At 45.1% G+C, this 20,132-nt stretch overlaps 2 protein-coding genes across 3 annotated transcripts in view; one reads left to right on the top strand and one right to left on the bottom strand.

Annotated features, from left to right (window-relative positions):
- Positions 1–6,431: 6,431 nt before the first annotated feature.
- Positions 6,432–13,631, bottom strand: LOC115313985 (RING finger protein 141). 2 transcript variants are annotated; one of them, XM_029972991.4, is made up of 6 exons: positions 13,475–13,631; positions 13,025–13,152; positions 12,821–12,929; positions 11,674–11,873; positions 10,493–10,606; positions 6,432–9,675 (listed from the first exon to the last, which is right to left on the bottom strand). In XM_029972991.4, exons 2-6 carry the CDS (start codon positions 13,144–13,146, stop codon positions 9,507–9,509), a joined length of 714 nt encoding a protein of 237 aa, XP_029828851.1. In that variant the 5' UTR covers positions 13,147–13,152; positions 13,475–13,631; the 3' UTR covers positions 6,432–9,506. The 2 variants fall into 2 exon arrangements, with proteins under 2 accessions (XP_029828851.1, XP_042142348.1); XM_042286414.1 differs by having other exon boundaries at positions 13,457–13,586.
- Positions 13,632–13,817: 186 nt separating this feature from the next.
- LOC8052017 (ras association domain-containing protein 8) overlaps positions 13,818–20,132 on the top strand; it is a 17,999-nt gene continuing 11,684 nt past the window's right edge. The window contains exons 1-2 of the mRNA XM_002433994.5: positions 13,818–13,957; positions 18,097–18,505. Coding sequence (XP_002434039.3) covers positions 18,189–18,505 — 317 coding nt within the window. The 5' untranslated portion in view covers positions 13,818–13,957; positions 18,097–18,188. The remainder of the gene's footprint in view (positions 13,958–18,096; positions 18,506–20,132) is intronic.

Here is a 20,132-nt window from a genome sequence, read left to right as displayed (position 1 = left end):
TGTGCAGAAGAGAGATTGAGGTCGTATCCATGGCCTGCACATGTAGCACCGGCAGTGATATGATTAGTTCGAGTCATTTTGGAGCACCTTTTGGAGCAGTCAACAGTCCATGTCGGAGCACAAGCAGACTCTTCAATCCACTGCTAATGCTATTTCAAAATTCGTGCGTTAGCCTGTACCCCCCCCCCCCCCCCCCCAGAAAAAAAAAAAAGAAACAGTTTTACGAATTAGTATTTTTATGTATGTGTAACAACTTGTTAACATCCGCTGCAAAGCATATAACTAAATTTCGAAGGCACTTTAGTTGTGCACAACAGCTGCAACCTACATGTGAAGTTGTTTCGACAAAATGCGCCGCAAGAAAGGGACAGAGTCAGGCAGGCAATACGAAGCGCTTCGTGTTGTCTCCCTTCTCTCTCCCTGTCTTGCGGCGCATTTTTGCCAAAAGAAGTCATGTACCAACTGGCCCATCTGGCAATATTGATATATGTGGAGATACATGGTGGTGAAAAGTCAGCACGTGGAAAATAAACAGGATATAAAAATACAGCTAAACTTAATAATGGTATTCCCAAGCTTTCACTCCACTGCTAAGTCAACTTAATTTCGATTTAAACTCCATTGACTGCGTCTATGAACAGTCACGGGCCAACTTAAAGGAGCCACGAAACGATTTCTCTGCTTTCGCTAAATATTACTTAAAATCACTCTTTAACGTTAATAACTGAATATACTTCCCTAAGCTTTTCTTTCTATGCAAAGGCAGTCGTCAAAAAAATACGAGAAATATGAGCATCGTTCATTTCCTCAACTCGGAGCCAGAACAAGAGGCCACGTGGTTTGGTGCCTATGTTATGCCGTCAAAGTTAATCATAGCCACGTGCTGGGGTTTTAAAGGAGCAAAACACGTGCTGAGCTCCAGGTATTGTTAGAGTTCGGCAATTCTCATCACCACAGAGGTTGGACACAAGCCACTACCCGAGTGTCTGCCGAGGCATTGATTGTTACGAGCCGAGGTCGGGGGCTCACGTAGTTCTCGTGTCCAATCCATGAACCGAGCTTAACTGTCGTCAGGCGGGCGGTTTCGATCCCGCAATTACGTCAAAAGGCTTTGCGAAGGACAGACTGACGAAGAACTTTATTGAGGTCCTGAGAAGCGCCGCTCTTAGAACAGCACCGCGGGCCGCTCCCACGAGGGGACGGGGAGGCCTAGCCTCACCGCCGCATCGTGGGCTCTATGGACTGCCGGGAGTTGTGGGAAGACTGAAATAAATAGTCACCCTTTATCCTCGGAATTTCACCGCGACAAAGAACCTTATGAGTCAGTGGCAGCCTGTGCGAGTAAACTTGGGCCAGACTAGGACCAGTACGCCTCTGCGAAGTCACGAACATTCCAACCCGATATCGTTTCATGACCCCTTTAAATGTGTTAACTAAACATCAAAACAAAAAAAAATAAATAAACCTATGGTGCAGCCCGGCTACACCTAATCACTGATTCTACAACCCTTTCTCAATACCCAAGTTCAAAGCACTTTTCCCTAAATCTCGATTTTGAAAGAAAAAAAAACATGATTGCGACAAATGATACGTGCAACTTGTCAGAATGTTGCAGTCTCGTATAAACTAAACGCCATTTTATCCTGTACATTTTACTACCACGTTTATGTTGTTAATCAACATTCGCTAACTTTTTTCTTGTTTTTTTTTTTTTAGACCCGGCGCGATGTCGTGTATCATTTCACCCTGGAAGGGTGTTCACCCCTGAACACAAGCCTGCACTGGGGCAAAGCCACAAAAACAGAATCGCGAATTTAACTCCGCGGGCGCCGCTTCTCTGTAGTGACCCAGTGCGCGATGAGAAGTGCACTCAACGGAGCTAATGAAACCGCCCGAACAGGCGACATCTAATCAGAAATATCCCGAAACTTCTGTGTACTGTGTAGTGATCGATACGAAGATCAAATCAAATCACGCGTTAATCAGAACGATGTGTTGAAAATTTGCTCATGCCTACCGTAACAATCTGGCAGTGTAGAAACGACTGCGCTGAGCGCGTATACCTTCTGCAGCATGCATTACGCACAACCGAATTCTCTCGGCAAGAACAAATAAGCCACCAGCATGATGCCAATGATGCGGCGACGTCATGCGCCATGTAATACACAGCGGTGGGATCATTTAGGGCTTAATTAATTCTGAGTAGCTTATTACATTTTGTTCTAAAAATCATGCTAAATCTTTTATTATAAATTTGCTGAGCATTATCGAAAACAACGAAAGAAATCTGTTTCGAAAAAATTTACGGCAAGTAAAACTTTTTTTTTTCTTTTGTGTGGTAGTGTATGTCTTTTTTAATCGTTTAAAGCCTTTTAATTTTTTTTTTTTTAATCTGCAGTTTCGGGATTGTGTTATGTTTATTCTTCACAAGCTCTTTTGCGCCCTGTCTTCCTGCTCAAGCGTAACGTTTTAACATGTCTCAAAAAAACTGAAAAACAAAGGCTTTATTTGAATGAGTTTCAGTTTGTTAAAGACTACCTTTGCACAAACAGCCAATAAGAAACAAAAACCTCGCAGGCGCGTCCTATGACTGCGTCTTTGCGTCAACCGCGAATAAAACAACACGGTGCGTTTATAATTGGGTGTTCCTACGAAACATATTAAACCCACTTGCTCGGCTCAGACTCGAAGGCGACTTTCTTTGGCGTTGTGTCGCCTCGCGCTCATCGCCTGCATGACTCCGGGTCGGCGCAGCACGTCCTTTAAATATTTTTTTATTGGTTTTCTAAGAAATGTAGCGAAGGTTTATTGGACACCACGCCTATCTTTAAAAGTTCTAAACACACTTCATATGTCTCAAACCCTAGGTATCTCTCTAAATAAGCCATAGGCCAGCAACTAACGTAGAAAACCCTTTCTCTCGTTTCCCTTTCCTATCTGCGACTCTGACGATCCTCAGCAGCAGTTCCGATTTGGTGGGAGTTGAACAGTATCTGACCACAATGCCACTAACCCCTTCTGTGCCGCTTATACAATCCGACAAAAGTCAAAACACAATCTGGCACACACAGAAAAAAAATATATATATATTTCCACTTGACACTGCCTGTACTCCTAGAGCTCTGAAATGCTCCGAAGGAGATACAGAGACCATAGTGGCATTTGAATTCGCACGCTACAAAGCATTTCGCCAGAAAAACAAATAAAGGCAATATAACTATTTGCAGCCTTGGAATGACTTGCAGCTTCTCTGCATACTTCCTTCTTTTTTTTTTTTAACCTCTCTGTTCTTCTTTTTCCGACTCTCTCTCTTTTTTTTTTGTGTGTGTTAATTAGTTGAAGTGCAAACACTACAACTTCTTTCACTGAAGACTAACATCAGCTTTCAATTTATTGGCGGCCGTTCCATCGAGCCCTTTTGATCAACCTCGAAAAAATCTCTATTCCCAAAAAAAAAAAGTTGCGTGTGATCAATTATTGTTTAACGTGAATTTAACCTCGATATTTTCATTTTCCTTCGAGATTTTATATTGCACGCTCGCACAGACACTCCACCCACCTAAGGATGCCAAGACGGGACCAATATTTCATCAGTTTTTTTTTTTTTTTTTTTTTTTGTCACTGGTAGGTTTCTGTGTATGAAGTATTCCAGTTGCCTTAAATACTACACAGCAGACCGAGTCTACAGAAAACTAGAAGGTGGTCAAGGCTGGTAACAGGAACTTGAGAAGGAAGCTTCAGGTAGCAGTCAATGTTACAAAAAGCTGCTTCAGACCGAGACGTTATGGACACATGAAACAAAACAAACAAGTCAGTGTTGCTGTAAGTGTCGACCACACCCAGACATCAGTGAAACATGTATGTCAGCAAGATGGCAAACACCTGTATTAAAAAAAGATCTGGCTCGATAATTGCATATGGCACAGGGAAATATAACTTGCAAGACATTTCATATCAATTGTAGTTGTATTCGCGAGCACCTCCAAAAACAAGTCAATTATATTGAACAGATAGGTTAACAACTGTAAGAAAACTACTTCATAGTTGTTACATTAGTGTCTTATGTACTCACCACTTAAGGCCCGTTCACACTCTTGCGACTGCTTGCGACCTCTTAAACCTGGGTTCCTTAAAGGGACACTGACACCCCCCAAAATTTTTTTTTAATTTTTTGCCAGGCGCTTCATTATGGTGTCGGAGGACTACCCAATTAATATTTTGCAACAGAGTAGCGTATTTTTTTAATAAAGCCAAAAGACGCAACTGCTCGAAACCGAAACCGAAACCCGACGGAGGTCGGAGAAGTGGAGAGAAGAGAGTGGAGTGGCGGAAGTCACGTGGCTACACGCAACCGTGTGTTTTTTTGTTTTTGTTTTTTTTCTCCTTCCCGTAGCAGACGACATGCGGCGTACCGGAACTGTTCACCGAGCGATTCTTTTGCAGTTATGTATGTTCCGCTCGGTGTTCTGTACTCCTAGATGAGTTGTTTTGTACATTGAGGAGTTGGAGATGAGTAGTGAGTGCCCGTGGTGAATTTTGATCGGCTCCGAGAAGAATATACCCAAGATGTTGCGTGAAGAGCTGGCTCACATGCCCTGCGTCCGAAACAGAAGTGGCATTGTGCGACAGAGTTTCTGAAAGATCAAAGGGATCGGGACCAATGGCTGGCTGCAATTCCTGTAGACCATTTACGGGCACCTCGGAAAGCGGACGTTACCTGATTTATATGCTCCTTGCATTTTGTGGAAAGTGATTACATTGAGTTCGCAGGTGTCAAAATGTAAATCCCGTACCATTTAATTCAGCGACGTGTCGTCCACAACATTTGTTTCTTATTTTTTGTTTCTTCAGTGATAATTGTTTAAAAAGAAAAAGAAATGTAGACATCAAAAATATTAAAAAAAAAAAAAAAAAGGTTTCACGGGGGATCGAACCCGGTCCTACCGCGTGAGAAGCGGACGTCTTTCCCACTGAGCTACTGGGGCATACCGAAATTGGGGTATCTCTTTCCTTAGTAATAATTCAGCCGATAAACTAAGTTGGAAAGTTTGCTGCCGATTTCTCTCTAGCAAAAGCACTCCCGGGTCGAAGTCGGGATGCACCGCGCATAGGCGACATTCTCACGTAGTAAAGAAATCGTACGCGTGCATACTCAACTCGAAGTAGACACGTCGTGCTTGACGTTTGCGCGAGCGATGTCTTCAGCCACGAGAAGGGAGCGACGGCTCGGCGAGCTCTTCGTGCAAATAGGCTTGGTGGCCGGGCGTGTCGTACGGGATGAATACCAATCCTTTTGATCAGTCCCAAATTTCTCTTTTAACGGTAGACAGAATTCGCCGGTACCACGAACGACAGTTCTGAAATAGAGGTCCCACGCCCGCCGTCCGCTACCATCGCCGTCCCCGCGAGTCCCACGATACGCGAAACGACGAACGCACAGAATGCTTCCGGTTGTCTGTGGAACTTTTTTTTTTTTCAATCAACGTATTTACAGCTTTTTAGAAGCCACAAAAAATGGGTTTCATATTTTTTTCTATTTTTAATATTGAGTGTGTGCCTTCAGTGACCCACGACTTTGATTAAATTTGGTGGTCGCATCGATACCTTAGAAAACGGCCCGTGACCGCGAAAAAGAGAGTGAGCGAGACTCGAACCGGCCAGTTCTTGATCGGCGGTTTTCGGGCGGAAAGAAACCGAATTTCGAGCCGCAAATTCTGTTCTGGGTAGTTGAGCTCTCATATGTCACGTACAACTAAAAACCTCGGCGAGCATAAATACCCTGTCAGTGTCCCTTTAAAACTTCATTAAACCAGAGAACACACTGGCGCCATCTATTGGGAAGCAGTGTAAACTCGGCGGTCCGGCATATTTTTTTTTTTATTTCTCGCGCAATATCCTTTCTTTTTTGGCTCGAAAAGCTTTTGTCAATGTTATAAACGAGCCTTTCTATGGGTATTACGCACATTTGACTTCGTAAATCCCGCAAAACCTTCGCTTTTGTGAAATGCAGTTCTAGGGCCACCGCATAGATGGCGCCACAATGTCAGTGTGTTCCCTCATTCTAGAAACATTTAAGAAGTTGTAAGAGATCTCGTCTCTCTCAGTCGTACTCGGTCGCAAGAGTGTGAACGGGCCTTTAAGAGTAATCAGAATTCCACGAGATTTTTGGCAAGGAGCAGGAAGGTTGGACCTTATTTTATTCACAACCGAATAATGAAATAATTAATTATCCGCAAAAGGTTTCGAATAAATGCAATATTGCTGCACCTTTAAATAACAGCTTTACTTACACCTAAAGCTATACAGTCCTCAATGCTACGATAACGACGGACTGGCAAAACGAATCGATGGATAGTATTTGTATAGAAACATGGTGGCACACAGAGTACATAAACCTAGAAACAAAAACTGCGAGAGCTTTAGAACGGTAGAAAGGTTCTGGCAGCCATTGCGGGGCTTTTTTTATTGTCCCTTATGAAATTAAAGATCTATAATCTACTGCGAATACGCTGGTTCCAGTGATATACACAGACTCCAACTTGCTCTTGGGATTTCTGGTTTCATTTTCGTTTGACCTGCAAGCATTCTCAAAACAGAACAGACAATCGCACCATCGCAAGTGTATTTAGCAGACAACTTCAAGGGTACTTTACGATAGAAAGGGGGACATTGAAGACAAACAGACAATGTCCCTCTTTCCTTAGCGTAAATTAGAAACCAACACGCTCAACCATCTACACTTCAAGGATACCATCAGGCAGAACGATGAAGGCGAAAACAAAGAATATTTTACAGTACCCACCTCAAATTTGAGCAAAAATTGAGGTTACAGTAGGAACAAAACTAAGTTGGGTGGTTGGCTAATAACCTAAGGCATATCACAGCAGTTACCTTTTGCGCAATTTCATAATAGTTTAAACTGTGAGCATTTACTAAATGCCGGTAAACTTTATCAGAGCTTTGGTACTTAACGTAAAGTAAATGCAACAGCTTTAAAAATTATGAGTGAGGTTGGCATAGCGAATGTGGAGGCAAGGGAGACGAAAAAGGTGTAAATAGTACATTAGAGTCAATGGAAAAAAAAGGGCAAACAAACAGTAGTAGCATCGTAGAAGGCTACTAAATACATATAAAAAAAACTTTACTTAATATCTAATCAGATTGAGGCTGCAGCAACTTCTTGCAGTAAATCAGGCAACAATGAAACAGCATCATAGGCAAGCTGGCAGTCAGAAAGCAGCTGACTACATCCAACTCACTTCAAAATTATAAATAATACCTCTGATGCCAAGTCCTATGACTGGAAGCATTTCTCGTACAACACACTGTAGACCATTCTTATGGTGTCCGAGGAAAACATTGGCAAATTAGCACACAAAAGAAAATCCTAACTTAAAATATTCTATTTTCTGTTTTTACCTAAAGTGCCAGAAAAAACGGCAGCTGTTTTCTTTAGAGCCCCATGCACTCCTTCAATGGATACAGTGCTCTCAGTACAAGTGAAGATGACTCACAATGAACTGGAAGCAAATGAGGGAAAAGCCACGCTGCACAAATATAAATATTTAAAACCAGCGATATAAAGATGAATCTTCAGAGTAGACACTCATCCAAGATCCCCAGGATGCTCTTGCACCACCTATCGATCACACTAGTTATCCTGGCATCTTTACATAGGTATGGTGGCATTTGGACAGAAATGTCCCATTGACTAGCTACAAGTAGGAGTGTTGCAAACTTACCAAAGGTCGAGTTCAAGAAAGTTCAACATTTGCATTCTTTTATTGCAAAGGCCGACAAAAGCTCAACTGAAGTTTGACTAAAATGCACATGTGCGAAAATTGAGAACGTGCTGATGCTACTTGGTGGAGGAGGGTAATTAACTAACTAGCAAGTCATTAAAATATTATATATTTGCTTTAATATTGCATAAACATTGGTAACATTTCTGAAATGTAAAAGAAACCATACTTTATAAACTAATTTTCTCCAAAATTTTGAAATGTTTGTGGGCAAGTCGGGCTACACTGTCTAAATGTCGAACCTTGTCAAATTTTGCCAAAAGTGTGAAGGTTAGATGAGCTTGTCGAACCTCGGGTTAAACAAAAGATCGCAGTACCCCTGGATACATGCGATTCACAAAGTAGGCAAAGCAGACGCCTCTGCTGAAGAGCTGCCCGAGCTATTTCCATCAACTGGGAAAAGCAGGTTTTTTGCATGCAACCAAAGCTATGATCAAAAGCAGTTTGGTGAAGCTTCAGGTAAGCTGTAGCTATTAGAAGCTTAGAAGAGAAGTTGGAGAAACTTTCTGTGGGCTACCAAGAGCTTACTGACCCACACAAGCTTCGGAAGTCCAAGACAGCTCGCACGACACGGTGGTGATGAAAGACCAGGGCCGGCTTTCTAGATGCACCATCTCAGCTAAGACTGGGTGAAAGAAAGCACTGCCAAAGCCAGCACATGAGCCGAGCGGGACTCAGACCAGGTCTCAAGACACCCCAAGGTGCATGGGGCTTCGTCCCACCCTTTTGGGGGGGGGGGGATGGATATGGATTCGGAGAGAGAACTGGGATTCACAGACATGAATGGACGAATGGATAGGGAAAGAATTGCGGTAACTAAGAGGAGATTGGAAGATTGGTAGAAAAGATCTAGGGAGGGGTAAAAATACAAATAAAATAAACAATGGAAATACTTTAAAAAAGGAGGGGGGTAGGGTTGTGACAAAACAAAATTTATACAAATTAAAAAAAAAAGAAGGGATGACGAAACGTTAGGCTAGGCGGCGCAAGCTGCTGCCCGTTATAAAGGGTATAGCCATTACCTACCATCCATCCATCCAGCCTTTGCAGTGTTTTTTTTTTCACCCAGTCTCGGCTGGGACGCTGTTCTAGCAAGTTGGCCCTGAGCAATGACACCACCGAAAGAAAAGGTGCATGAAACAAAACATTTTCAACGACTATGTCACAATAGCTACAATCATCCCATCGAAAAGTTAAAAAAAATCGACCCTCATTAGTCGTCTTCATTCACTCCTTCCTGCGCGTTGGACGTCAAGATCAATATCAACATCAGCATGAATGAGACTCGAACCAAATTAGACACATCTTGATCGAGCTGCCAACTCCAACAGAAAACCTTGCAAATTGCTCAGTTGGTATCGATACCTACCTGGTCAAACCTAAAAAAACGATGATGGTAACATTTGTAGAAATAAACAATAACATTACTATTAATAGAGGGATATACCAGCCAGCAATACGGCTCTCGTGAAATAAGCTGTCAACAGACCGCAGCGAAAGAGCCTAGGCTAAACCCGGCCAAAAAACCAGCATTGGCCATCACGCCTGGCATTGGGGAAACCGCATCTTTTTTTCTTTAGTGCAGAGCCTTTACTGACATTATGCTGCAATCACGCGTTAAATAAGTCGCTGCGTCAGCACAAGTTCCGACGCGAAGAAGCAAACAGTCTGCACAAGTTGTTTATGAAGTCGGCGCCCGTGGTTTCACGTGGAACAGCCTTCGTCACCGCTGTGGCGCGTGGAGATCTCGACGAGTGCCTTCTGCATTTCGTTGAGAACCTCCTCCGACTCTGGCGCTTCCGAAATGACCCACGTGTCGTCCGTGGTGTCAAACTCCTCTCGACACAGCGGGCAAGTTGTGTTCGAAACATTCCTGCGTGGCACGAAAAATCATCCAGTTCGGCTCGGGTTTGAAGTGCCAGGACTGATTTATATACGTCTGTTTCGATAAACTCCAATGGCACCTACAAAAGACATCGGAATACACTTCTCGAAATTCAGTCTCAGGCAGCAGTCTAACTTCAGCTACACTAATGGCGGCAACGAAAACATAGTATTTCATCGGGTCCTATCCCTTTCATTACGTCAAAGACATAATGAAGCTGAGGAAAAGATTGTGGTCTTTTTGCAGTTTCTTCTCAATTCCTTTTGTTTCGATATGACAAGGAGACAACTGGCTGATACGAAGCACCGACCTAAGTAGCGCCCTTAATAAAATTCATTACATCAGGGGCATCAGAATTGTGTGTGGCAACAGATTGACCCGACCAGAGTCCAAAAAGGGTGCTGACCCAGCACTTGCCCCCAGCTCATACGTCACACTGCGCTAACGTCTCGATTGCACATGATTCGCTCCATCCATACAGACACATATTTTTTAACTTCTTCCTTCGTTATGCACCAGAAGGGCAATACAAATACCAATATAATAACAATGACTGAAGTGGTCAAACTGAACTTCAAAAGGGATCTGTTGCCAGAGGGGAAATAATTACTGTTTGCATAAGAACTGAAAGCACTGCAGGCCGACGGAAATCCCCAAAACGTGCTAGCTTTCAGAAATGTATTGGGAGCAAAGACCTTTCTGTCTTTAGCTAGCAAAGGTCGGAAGTAACCACCGAGGCGGCGAGCTTAAGCCATGAATTGGCTGGGATTGTTTGAGAGCGATGCCCATTACTGAGGAGACTCACCACTGCTCGATACAAAAGAGGCAGTAACTGTGCGTGCAGGGAAGAGTGACTTCAGGCTTGCGCTCCATGCAGACGCAACACTCCTCAAGATCGCTCTCGGGAACATCAAGCACCCTGGAGGAGGAAGTTAAAAAATGCTGGACTTACACTATGCACAAAGAGTTGCTTACTCACTACGAGTAGGGTACCATGCTTGAAATGTTTATAGTGGTAAACCCCAAAAAACAATGCATGGGACAGTTTTATCAAATAGGAAAGGACGAAAAGAAATTCATTGGAGTTGTCCTTGAATAAAAAAAAAACCCAAGCTTAACGGAAATAAATCTCTACAGCTCCATATTGACTTGACCTGCAATACAGCCTGCAATACAGTCCGTGAGGCTACTTCTTTCCTAGGAAATCAATCCTTATCCTTGTTTCATTCTTTTTTGGTACTGGGCCATTTTCCAAGTATATATTTGGGTAATGAACATGTCCTTTTGAGGTAAGAAATCCCACTGTCATGTCCCCTTTTCTTTAACATATGCTGCGATAAGCAACATTTTTTTCTCCGACAACACCAAAATACTAAATCTATATGAGAAAAAGATAGACAAACATCTCTGAATTTGAATAAAAATAAACCCCAAAATTATGGAACCCTAACTATGAGCAATTTAAAGAGATAGGAAAGGACATGTGAATGGCATACATCTTTAACATAGCATACACAATACAAGTGATACACAAACTGGAATGATGTCAAAGCATGCAAGACTTCATGAAGGAGTCCTGGACAATGACTGGGAAACCAGTGAGTATACCGAGTTAGAGCACTGCAAATGGTATCTAACCAATTTGCTGGTGGAAGACAATTTGTCAATTGGGGCGTTTGAACCTAAGCCAATTCAACGGATGAAGAATTACTCAGAAATATCATTAGTTTACGAGGGTTTTAAGCAATATCTGGACAAAAAAGGATTTGATCTACACTGATGATGACAAAGGGTGACTTAAATCTGTGCTGGAAAACGTTCAGCATCAAATATTGTTGCATGCATTACTTTCTGCAAATAAAGCATTCATGAGGCTCAAACTCAATTATCTATGATTACCTCTGTGGAAATTTCATCTTGAGCGCCACACGGTCAAAGTATGGAACATTTTTCGTTGCCCTTGTAAATGGCAGGCTTAAGCCTCACCCATTAAAAAGTGCAGACGTGCAGAGGTTCTTCGGCGGCGGAGCACCCTTGGCTTTAGTGCCGGCAGTCGAGCTGGCACTGCTATCCATGGCGGCGGAATGGTATGCCTTGATGGTGTGGTACGCCTGGAGGAACTGCCTTAACGACATTAGCCGCATGGACTCTGTCTTTGGGGCTGACTTTGCACTGTCAGCTGCCACCTGCAATCGGCAATGAGAAGAGGTGACTTGTGAAAAGCTCGTTCTAAGCCCGGCTTCAATGGTGGCTTCCTGCCCTAACACTCAATCTCGTAACGTACGGCAAATGCGAGGGGAAAGTTTCAAGAACATATAGGCATAAGAGAGTACTACTCTCATAGTCGCGAGTAATACAAAGCACACATGACCACTTTACAGGGGTCTGAACAGTCCCCTAGCAAAATAAGGTAGTAGATATTCCAGTGAAGCTGCTACGAGCGTGCCATACCAAGAATCTGGTACTTGTCTTAGTCCCTCGTCGCATTTGGAACCAAGTACAAGTAAAGATCTGCCAGCAATTATGCAGCTAATGAAAGGAGGAGAATATAGAAATGCTCATTTGCAGATCAACGCTTAAAGCATTTAAGGACTCCAGTGAACCGCTTTACGGTCGTCTCATCGCATGTCTTGAGTTGACACTTTGCTCTGTCACGGCACAGCGTAAAAGCAGCTCTGTGAATGGTAACCACAAGAGGTAAGATGATCAAAAAAACTATGCAGACTTTACATAACAGTTTCTTGTTATGTAAAGTCGGCACAGTTTTTTTCGTCATTATGATTCCCGGCTTTTGGAATATTTTTGCAAGAGGTAAGATGTACCCCGCAAGAAACTTTGCTCTTAGCTTCCCTCGCCTACTGCTATAAGGCGATGTAGGCATTGTCTGGTCACAGTTCTGACGCTCACATGTCTGACGCTCACACAAACTAGGACTGCACATTTACTCATTAACACCTTGTTCATATCATGGTGAGCCAACAAAACCAAAACAAAAGCTACTCTCGAACAAAAAAAAAAGCGTTGATTGATTGATTGCAAGGTGAGACGGAGTACAGCAATAATGTGAAGACTGTGAATGACACAAGTACGCGTGCGAGCAGTTAACGGAGAGGGAAGGGCTCTCTTGACTCACTCTTCTGCAGCAAACGCGAACTTCTTTTTTCCATAGCACGGGTGTCTCCGTGGGCGCTCTGACTTCAAAGACTAGGCTCCTGTTTCTGGAGTCTGTCAGCGACTGGGATCTGCAGGCAAGAGTACGACACGTTGCTGTTGTATGCACAGGCACCGGAGAAGCCTGCGGGGCCTTATACAACGTAAACGAGCGGTGTATACTTGCATTTCGTTAAGCTCCCGGACTTTGGCCAAAAATCCATCGTAAGTTATGGTGGTCAGCTCCCTCAACGTCTGCGTTTGACGAAAGAAGTTTCCAGCGAACTCGGAGCTGGCCTGCTGCCCCATAATAAACTGTCAAAAATAAATAAACAATTTTTTTTTTTTAAAGGCGCATGCATAAGCGTGTATTTCACGTTATGAAAGAGCAACTTTCCGCATTAAACATCTCGACCCCATATCGATCGTTACGTAGAAAAACCACTACAATGGTGTCACTATCTCAATTCAACTAGGAACAGCGTTGAACAGATCGCGCAATGCACAAACACGCATTAAAAGGCGAAGAATTTGACTTGCGCTGCAAAGGGGTAAGGCAGCGCGCGAGCTTGACAACAAACAATTTCGGATGGCACCAGAGAGCAAGTATGACACCAACCACCTGAGTTCAGCTCACCTTCTGCTAAATGAACAGCTTCTTCATGCTAATTCAAAAGCCGCGTTTTATGTTGCGAGGGGCCTTAATATCCGGAGTGTGTCATAAAAATCAGAAACGCCCGAAACTACCACCGAGCAGAAAATCGAGCTGGGTGGGTTCCGTTTGCCGAGACGATGAAAAACAATAAACGTTGATTTCGAACTAGATGACGTCATAGTTCAGTTCCCCCTGCTTTTTCTAACAAATTGTACCAAAAATTTTAACAATTAACAAATAAATTAAACTAATTGTTTTATAAGAATATATCATATATTTAATATTTAAAAGCTTTGTAATGTTTGTGTATGACGTCATCACTAGCGCAGTCCTTTAGGAGTCGAATAAACGAACGTAGCCTGCCTTCAGAACAGGTAAAGTAAACAAACAGCAAATAAGAAACCTGTCGGTTTTTGCATTGAAAGAGGGAAGCTCACATCCAGGATGAATATTTGACGTTTCATCGTGAGTAATATGTATATTATTAGGTCCGCGTACGTCCCAGCTTTTGTGCGCAAGCTCCGAGCGGCTGCATGGGCTTCCCGCACGTCGCTAAGGTGCATTCTGCCGAGATAAAACCGGAACGATCCAAGAGATTAGGCCTAGATTGTTCATGCTTGAAATGTTCGAGCCAAAAAAATCGGGCAAAAAAGATGCACGTTCATGTTGAACCATCGCGATAGCGATCGCCTCGGCAGAAAAAGGGAGCCAGCAGCCGACGAGGGAACGGGCAAATGCACGTGCTTATTCTACCCGAGCGCGGTTTCGCTTGATTTCACGCGTCCGCCTGACAGTTACGGACTTTGGCTTCAAACGTTTCGCTGACACCTTATCTCGTTTGCGGGGGCCCGAGGCACAACAGAATGTTTGCGGTCATACGCGCTGCTCGGTCCCGTAACGGTCTCTCCGATGAAAAGTTCGAAATGCAGGTCCCGGTCTTTCGTGAACCAAATTGCTTGCTCACGCTGGGCGGGATTGGGACTCTACGGTCTTGCAGCAGTGCAAGGCAGTTCGTTGAACACCGCGTCCGGACCCTGGTGTTCTGCTGCACTTTCCCGTAGTGGCATTTGTGCAACGTCATGCTTCAACCCCCTGGGGTTCCGGAGAAGCCGTTTCCCTCTTGGCGCAATAGTTCACCACCGTTATGCAAGCTTCGCTGTGGTGTAATCCCTTCGGCGCGCAGACAACGGCGTTATGGCAAATTATAATAAAATGTCAGATATTGGGGCGAGCACTCTGTGGTGGTTCAGTTTAACCTCTCCTAGCTGTGATTCGAAGTTGCGACCTTGCCTGGCAGCGTACTCGTCGCGTTTCCGCTACTAAGTTCCGCGTTTCTGCCAAGAGACCTCTTGAATTGTTGAATGCAGCAGCTGCGTTGGAGGCAGGCCAACTTGGATATCTCCCTTGTGTCTGAACCTATCAGTGACAGTGGTAGGCCATTATGTGTAAAATATTCCAGTTGTTTGTTTATCTGTTTGTTACTGCCACTGAACACCCCGAAATATATCTATTCTCTAGGGTTTCTTAAACTTCAAGATAGAACTCAGCAGTTTGTTCTTTGCAGCCATATTTCATACATACACTTGTATTTTTTTATGCACAAGTCTGCATCATAAAATGAGCCCTGTACGGCTTATTTCAATCTACCTGTCTCGTCTAATGTCTCCTACGTCCGTCTTTCATTTTCGTAATTTAAACACCAATCCATTCGACTATACACTCGAAACATCTGTACATGCCCCGGGTAACAACCAGTTTAATTGCCTTGCATCCAGGCAGGCATGTGTTTGAACATAACCAAAACTGTGCTCTTCTCTCGATGAACATTGCCTCTACATTACTTCCTCTTCCTCCGATCACACGCCATGGCATAAGCCCGGATATGTTGAAACTTCGAAGTTACTTTTTACATTGTGCATTGATAAGCCAGAGTGGCCATTAGCTGCAGAATTTTTTCTTTTGCCACTTATGTGCCTTGCGGCATCCTTTGTGTCCCACCTCCCAGACTAAATGGATTATTTGTGCCCACGAGATAATCCTTCCTTTCGATAAGGGGTGGCCAAGTCCAGTTGGAGAAAAACGGAAGTTAAAGAGGAAAAGAAATGCGAGCTTCGTGAGTGGACTTCCTGCAAACGCCAGTGCATGTAATCAGGAGTAGATTCTTGTTCCTTGCTTTGTGAATGCAAAGTGTTTGTTCCGAGATCTAGCTAACCAAATCGAAAAAAATTGTTTCATGGTCCTTTGTCCTTCTGAGTGCCGGGTTTCTTTTCCCGCTTGTGGAATGCACATTTTGGTACTGTGCAGAAAAACTGTAGCATGCTTCATGAAGTATGTTATTTGTTGAAAACACACTAATAGTGACAGAAGTCCCCTAAAACGAAACTTTCCACATGTCGTCACCAGAGGTTATTACGAGACAAAGCATCGCTCTACAAGTAAAAATAAAATTGACAACTCAGTTGGGAGCTGTATGCAGCAAGTTGAAATTGAAACCTGCATGGGAGCTGGCCCAAGTATGCTTTGTAGAAATAAATGAACTGCGCAAAGGACGAGGACAGAGGTAGAAACGAATATGACACGCGGAGCGCAGACTTCCAACTGTTTATTTGGCGCACACACAACAGTATATATAACAGCAGCAATCAGTTTGCGGTGAAATAAGGTTTAAACATGACCATCCAAAAAAAGAATTCCTTGTCTGATAGTGAAACAGATTGCATGCTTATGCAGTCGTGACCTTTCTTTTTAATGAAGTAGGCTTTACGAGTTTTCTTTCCGTTGCCTCATTTGCTCTTGCAAGAACACGTGTCCTTTGCAAATCAGGATGACAACCGCATTTCAAACAATGTACAGGCAGATGTCTGCCTGTGTTGTTTTTTTATTGACAACCTGAGGGCACGTGAACACTTTCTGTCGATAAAAAACAACACAGGCGGACATCTGCCTGTACATTGTTTGAAATGCGGTTGTCATCCCGATTTGCAAAGGACACGTGTTCTTGCAAGAGCAAATGAGGCAACGGGAAGAAAACTCGTAAAAGCCTACTTCATTAAAAAGAAAGGTCACGACTGCATAAGCATGCAATCTGTTTCACTATCAGAAAAGGAATTTTCTTTTTTGGATGGTCATGTTTAAGCCTTATTTCGCGGCAAACTGATTGCTGCTGTTATATATACTGTCGTGTCTGCGTCAAATAAACAGTTTCTACCTCTGTCCTCGTCCTTTGCGCAGTTCATTTATTTCTACAAATCATGAACCAACTAGCCCGCCAAAAGGTGTTACTCAAGTATGCTTGGGGTTAAAAGGACACTGAACTCCCAAAAGCAAAAACCTTCTTTTTTAAAGTGCTTGAATAGCATATATATGTCATAAAATCACCTTTCCCGGAAAAATAAAAGTGCCTACACAAACTTTACATTGCAAGACAGATTTTGAGTTGGGAGCGATTTTCATGTCTTGGCACATCGACCTAAAATGGAAGAATGTTTCATAATCGCTCCTAGAGGGAGTGAATTCCGAATAAATTACTTTTCTATGTACTGTCGGGGACAAAAGTCTCCAGGACATGCGAGCTGCGGCTGAAACGCATTGCTCTGCCATCTGCCGGCGGGTCGCCTGGTTTCGAGATCACACAAAAGCGCATGCGCGTCCTACTCTGTCTGCAAACATGTGTGTTTTCCCGCTTTTCTGCGGCACAGCGCCTAACTCGGAATCGGGCGCGTGGTACCGCCTCGGAGATAGCGCTGGCGGCTTACGAGCGTCTGCTACACATTCCGAAACACGAGATACCGCCTGGGGCATTGCGCCGCATTTCGCCGTGTCAGCGCACCTTGCTTTATAACCAGTTGAGTTTATCGCTCAGTTGAGTTGCCGTGACTTCTTGCTTTATAAATGCCATGTTAGAAGCGCTATCTCGAGGCGGTACCCCACGCCCAATTCGGAGTTAGGCGCCGCGCCGCAGAAGAGCGGGAAAGCGCACATGTTGGCACGCACAGTAGGACGCGCATGCGCTTTTCTGTGATCTCGAAACCAGGCGACCCACCGGCAGATGGCAGAGCAATGCGTTTCAGTCGCAGCTCGCGTGTCCTGGAGACTTTTGTCCCCGACTGTACCTAGATTGCAGGCATATATCTCAAAATACCCCCTCCCCCCCTTCATTTCAGAACATGTTGAAATTCTTATTTTAACATGTTCTGAAATGGAAGCGCATCGCAATACTCGAAATGACTATCTCGACCCAATCATTGTGAGAGCATGTTTTGTTTCCGGGGACAATGTATCTTATGACATACCTGTTCTATCCAGGTACCTAAAAAAGAAACCTTTGTTTTGAGTTTAATATTTTTTAAATGACAGCTTCATCGCAACCTGTCACCTGCGGTCACACTACCAATGCATCAAACAAAAGACAGCCACACTCTGAGGCTTTTCGTTGTATGGCTGTCACGGTGGTCCTACAAAAACCGTGTGCCGATATGTTCGAAACATGCACGCTTGAAATGGGCTGGAGGCCACAGGTAATTCTGTCAATCGCGTCTGCAGCGTGCATCTTTTGTGCTACCAGCATGAGTGCGACTTAACAGAGCCCCGAACCCGGCCGACAGGAGCTGCGGGGCAACGCCAGCGTGGAACCCTCGGCGCGAGGCCCCGTCCGGCCGCCCCCGACGGGGCCCTGAGGCTCCCCGCGGGGGCGCCCATGGAGCTGCGCGTGTGGCTGGAGGGGGGCCCCCAGCGGGTGGTGTGCGGCGTCACGGACGCCACCACCTGCCAGGACGTGGTGTACGCCCTGGCGCAGGCCACGGCCCAGACGGGGCGCTTTGCCCTGGTGGAGCGCTGCCGACGCTCGGAGCGGGCCCTGGCGCCCTCGGAGCGGCCCCTGCGGCTGCTGGCCCGCTGGGGGCGCTATGCGGGGGACGTGCGCTTCCTGCTGCGCCGCTGCGGCCCCACGGGCTCGGCAGCCACTCTGGGCCCCTCCGCCCGCAAGTGGGACTCCTCGGGCACCCTGCCTGCCACGTGAGTGCCACCTGCAGGAGGTCCTGGCAGTCCTCCGCCCGGGACTAAGCTGCCTGGAATGTGCCTCCGACTTAAGGGGGCCCTGCAACGACTTTTGGAGCACAGCTCTTAGGTGCCCGTTTCTGGCTTGAGCGGCGTCGCTGTCGGCGTAGCCATGCAATGCATGATGGGTAAATTTACCCACTAGATTTAGCGGAAAATTTTTCCCTAAATGGGGGCGAGCAGGAGAGGAGGAAAAGCATAGCCCCCTCTCCGTACCTTCTCCTCCTTCTCAAGAGCTGCACTCTAATTCGGCATTACAGGGAGTTGTAAACGGCTTTCATTTTGTTTTTTGACTGGTTTTTAATTTGCACCAAACCTGAGCGCGCTGAACGTAGTAAAATGAAACTTTTTCCTTTCTCAAAATTTGCTTTAATTTAAAGATAGGCAAATTAAAATTAGAAAAACAAGCAAAAAATAACCTCCTTCACGACGTCCCTTGTCCCGGCTTGGAAGGCCAATCGTAAAAGCGAAGCGACTGACCAGTCGGCTGCGGCTTACATCGATGGTCGCTTCCCCTGCAGCGGCACGCGTGTCAGCGGCGGATTGCTTGCTTCAGCCCTCTACTGCACTTGCCGGCATGAATTTACCTTTCGGAGTTGGAGCTCCAAATCCTCGATAGAAGTGCGGAGGTGGGAGTAGTACTGTACGAGGACAATCCTCGTCAGCGTCCGGAGTGGGCTGGTGAAGCCTCTCGGCTTCAACTCGACGACGCCCGAGTTCTGGGCAAGTTCCGGGTGGGTCTTCTATGGTGCGAGACCATGGGAGACAAATTCGTGCTTTTGCTTCTTGCAAAATGTGCCGCCGGCGTCGTGCGTCGTCTGCTAGGATCCGCGGAGGCGCCTGCAACGCCCTGTGCCGTCTCTTCCACTGCTTCGTGGCGGGTATATCGACGGGTCATTCAGGTCATCGTGCTTTGTTTCTTGTTTCCATACTTTCTGAACTGCATTTGTTTCTTTTCTTGTATAAAATACTGAACGAAAACTACTTTCATAAATATTTTAAACAGTTTGCGCCACTTATATCTCGTATTTCGAGTAAAAAAATTATATATTTTAGCGGCTCTGACGAGTCGTAAGGCAGGAGCAGACCGGGACCGACGACGTCCCGAATTCGTCACGTGCCGCGCTCGTTCAACACCATGGAGCGTCCCCGTAGGGAGGAGGTTTTCGCATCGTCCGGTTAAAATATGACCTGCTGATATTCAGTGACTCTCTCCGTGCCCGCTGGGTTACCCGAACCACAATAGACGTGGAAACAGCAAAAAAAGGTAGATGCTTAAATAGGATTGCAAGGTCCCTTTGAACGTTGGCCGCGTCCTTGGGCCCCCTCCCCAAAAGTGTCATGTTGTCGCCGGTAGTGACCCTGGCGGTGTCGCGGCAGCGGTGGCACATGTGGCAGACACCTGTTCCGCCGCAGGTTGTTCACCAGCTTGACAGTCTACGGAAGGCTAAACATCCAGGAGCTGGAATGCCGCAAGGGCAGCGAGACTCACTTTGGCTTGTGATTTTCGTCAGCATTTCTACGACCAACCGCCAGGATCGCGACGTCCCGCAGCATGACACTCCGGCTTGCGCGACGTAAATTT

The sequence above is a fragment of the Ixodes scapularis genome, unplaced genomic scaffold (genome assembly GCF_016920785.2).
Source record: "Ixodes scapularis isolate PalLabHiFi unplaced genomic scaffold, ASM1692078v2 PGA_scaffold7__128_contigs__length_106722199, whole genome shotgun sequence".
NCBI lineage: Eukaryota > Metazoa > Arthropoda > Arachnida > Ixodida > Ixodidae > Ixodes > Ixodes scapularis.
This window is presented reverse-complemented; position numbering and strand designations above follow the sequence as displayed.

Bases quoted from the DNA above. Each gene is read 5' to 3' on its own strand.
- LOC115313985 (XM_029972991.4), bottom strand. From the start codon at position 13,146: ATGGGGCAGCAGGCCAGCTCCGAGTTCGCTGGAAACTTCTTTCGTCAA. The intron at 11,874-12,820 runs GTGAGTCAAGAG...TGCCGATTGCAG, and splicing joins TTCGCGTTTGCTGCAGAAGA to GTGGCAGCTGACAGTGCAAA. The intron at 10,607-11,673 runs GTGAGGCTTAAG...TTCCTCCTCCAG, and splicing joins ACGTCTGCACTTTTTAATGG to GGTGCTTGATGTTCCCGAGA.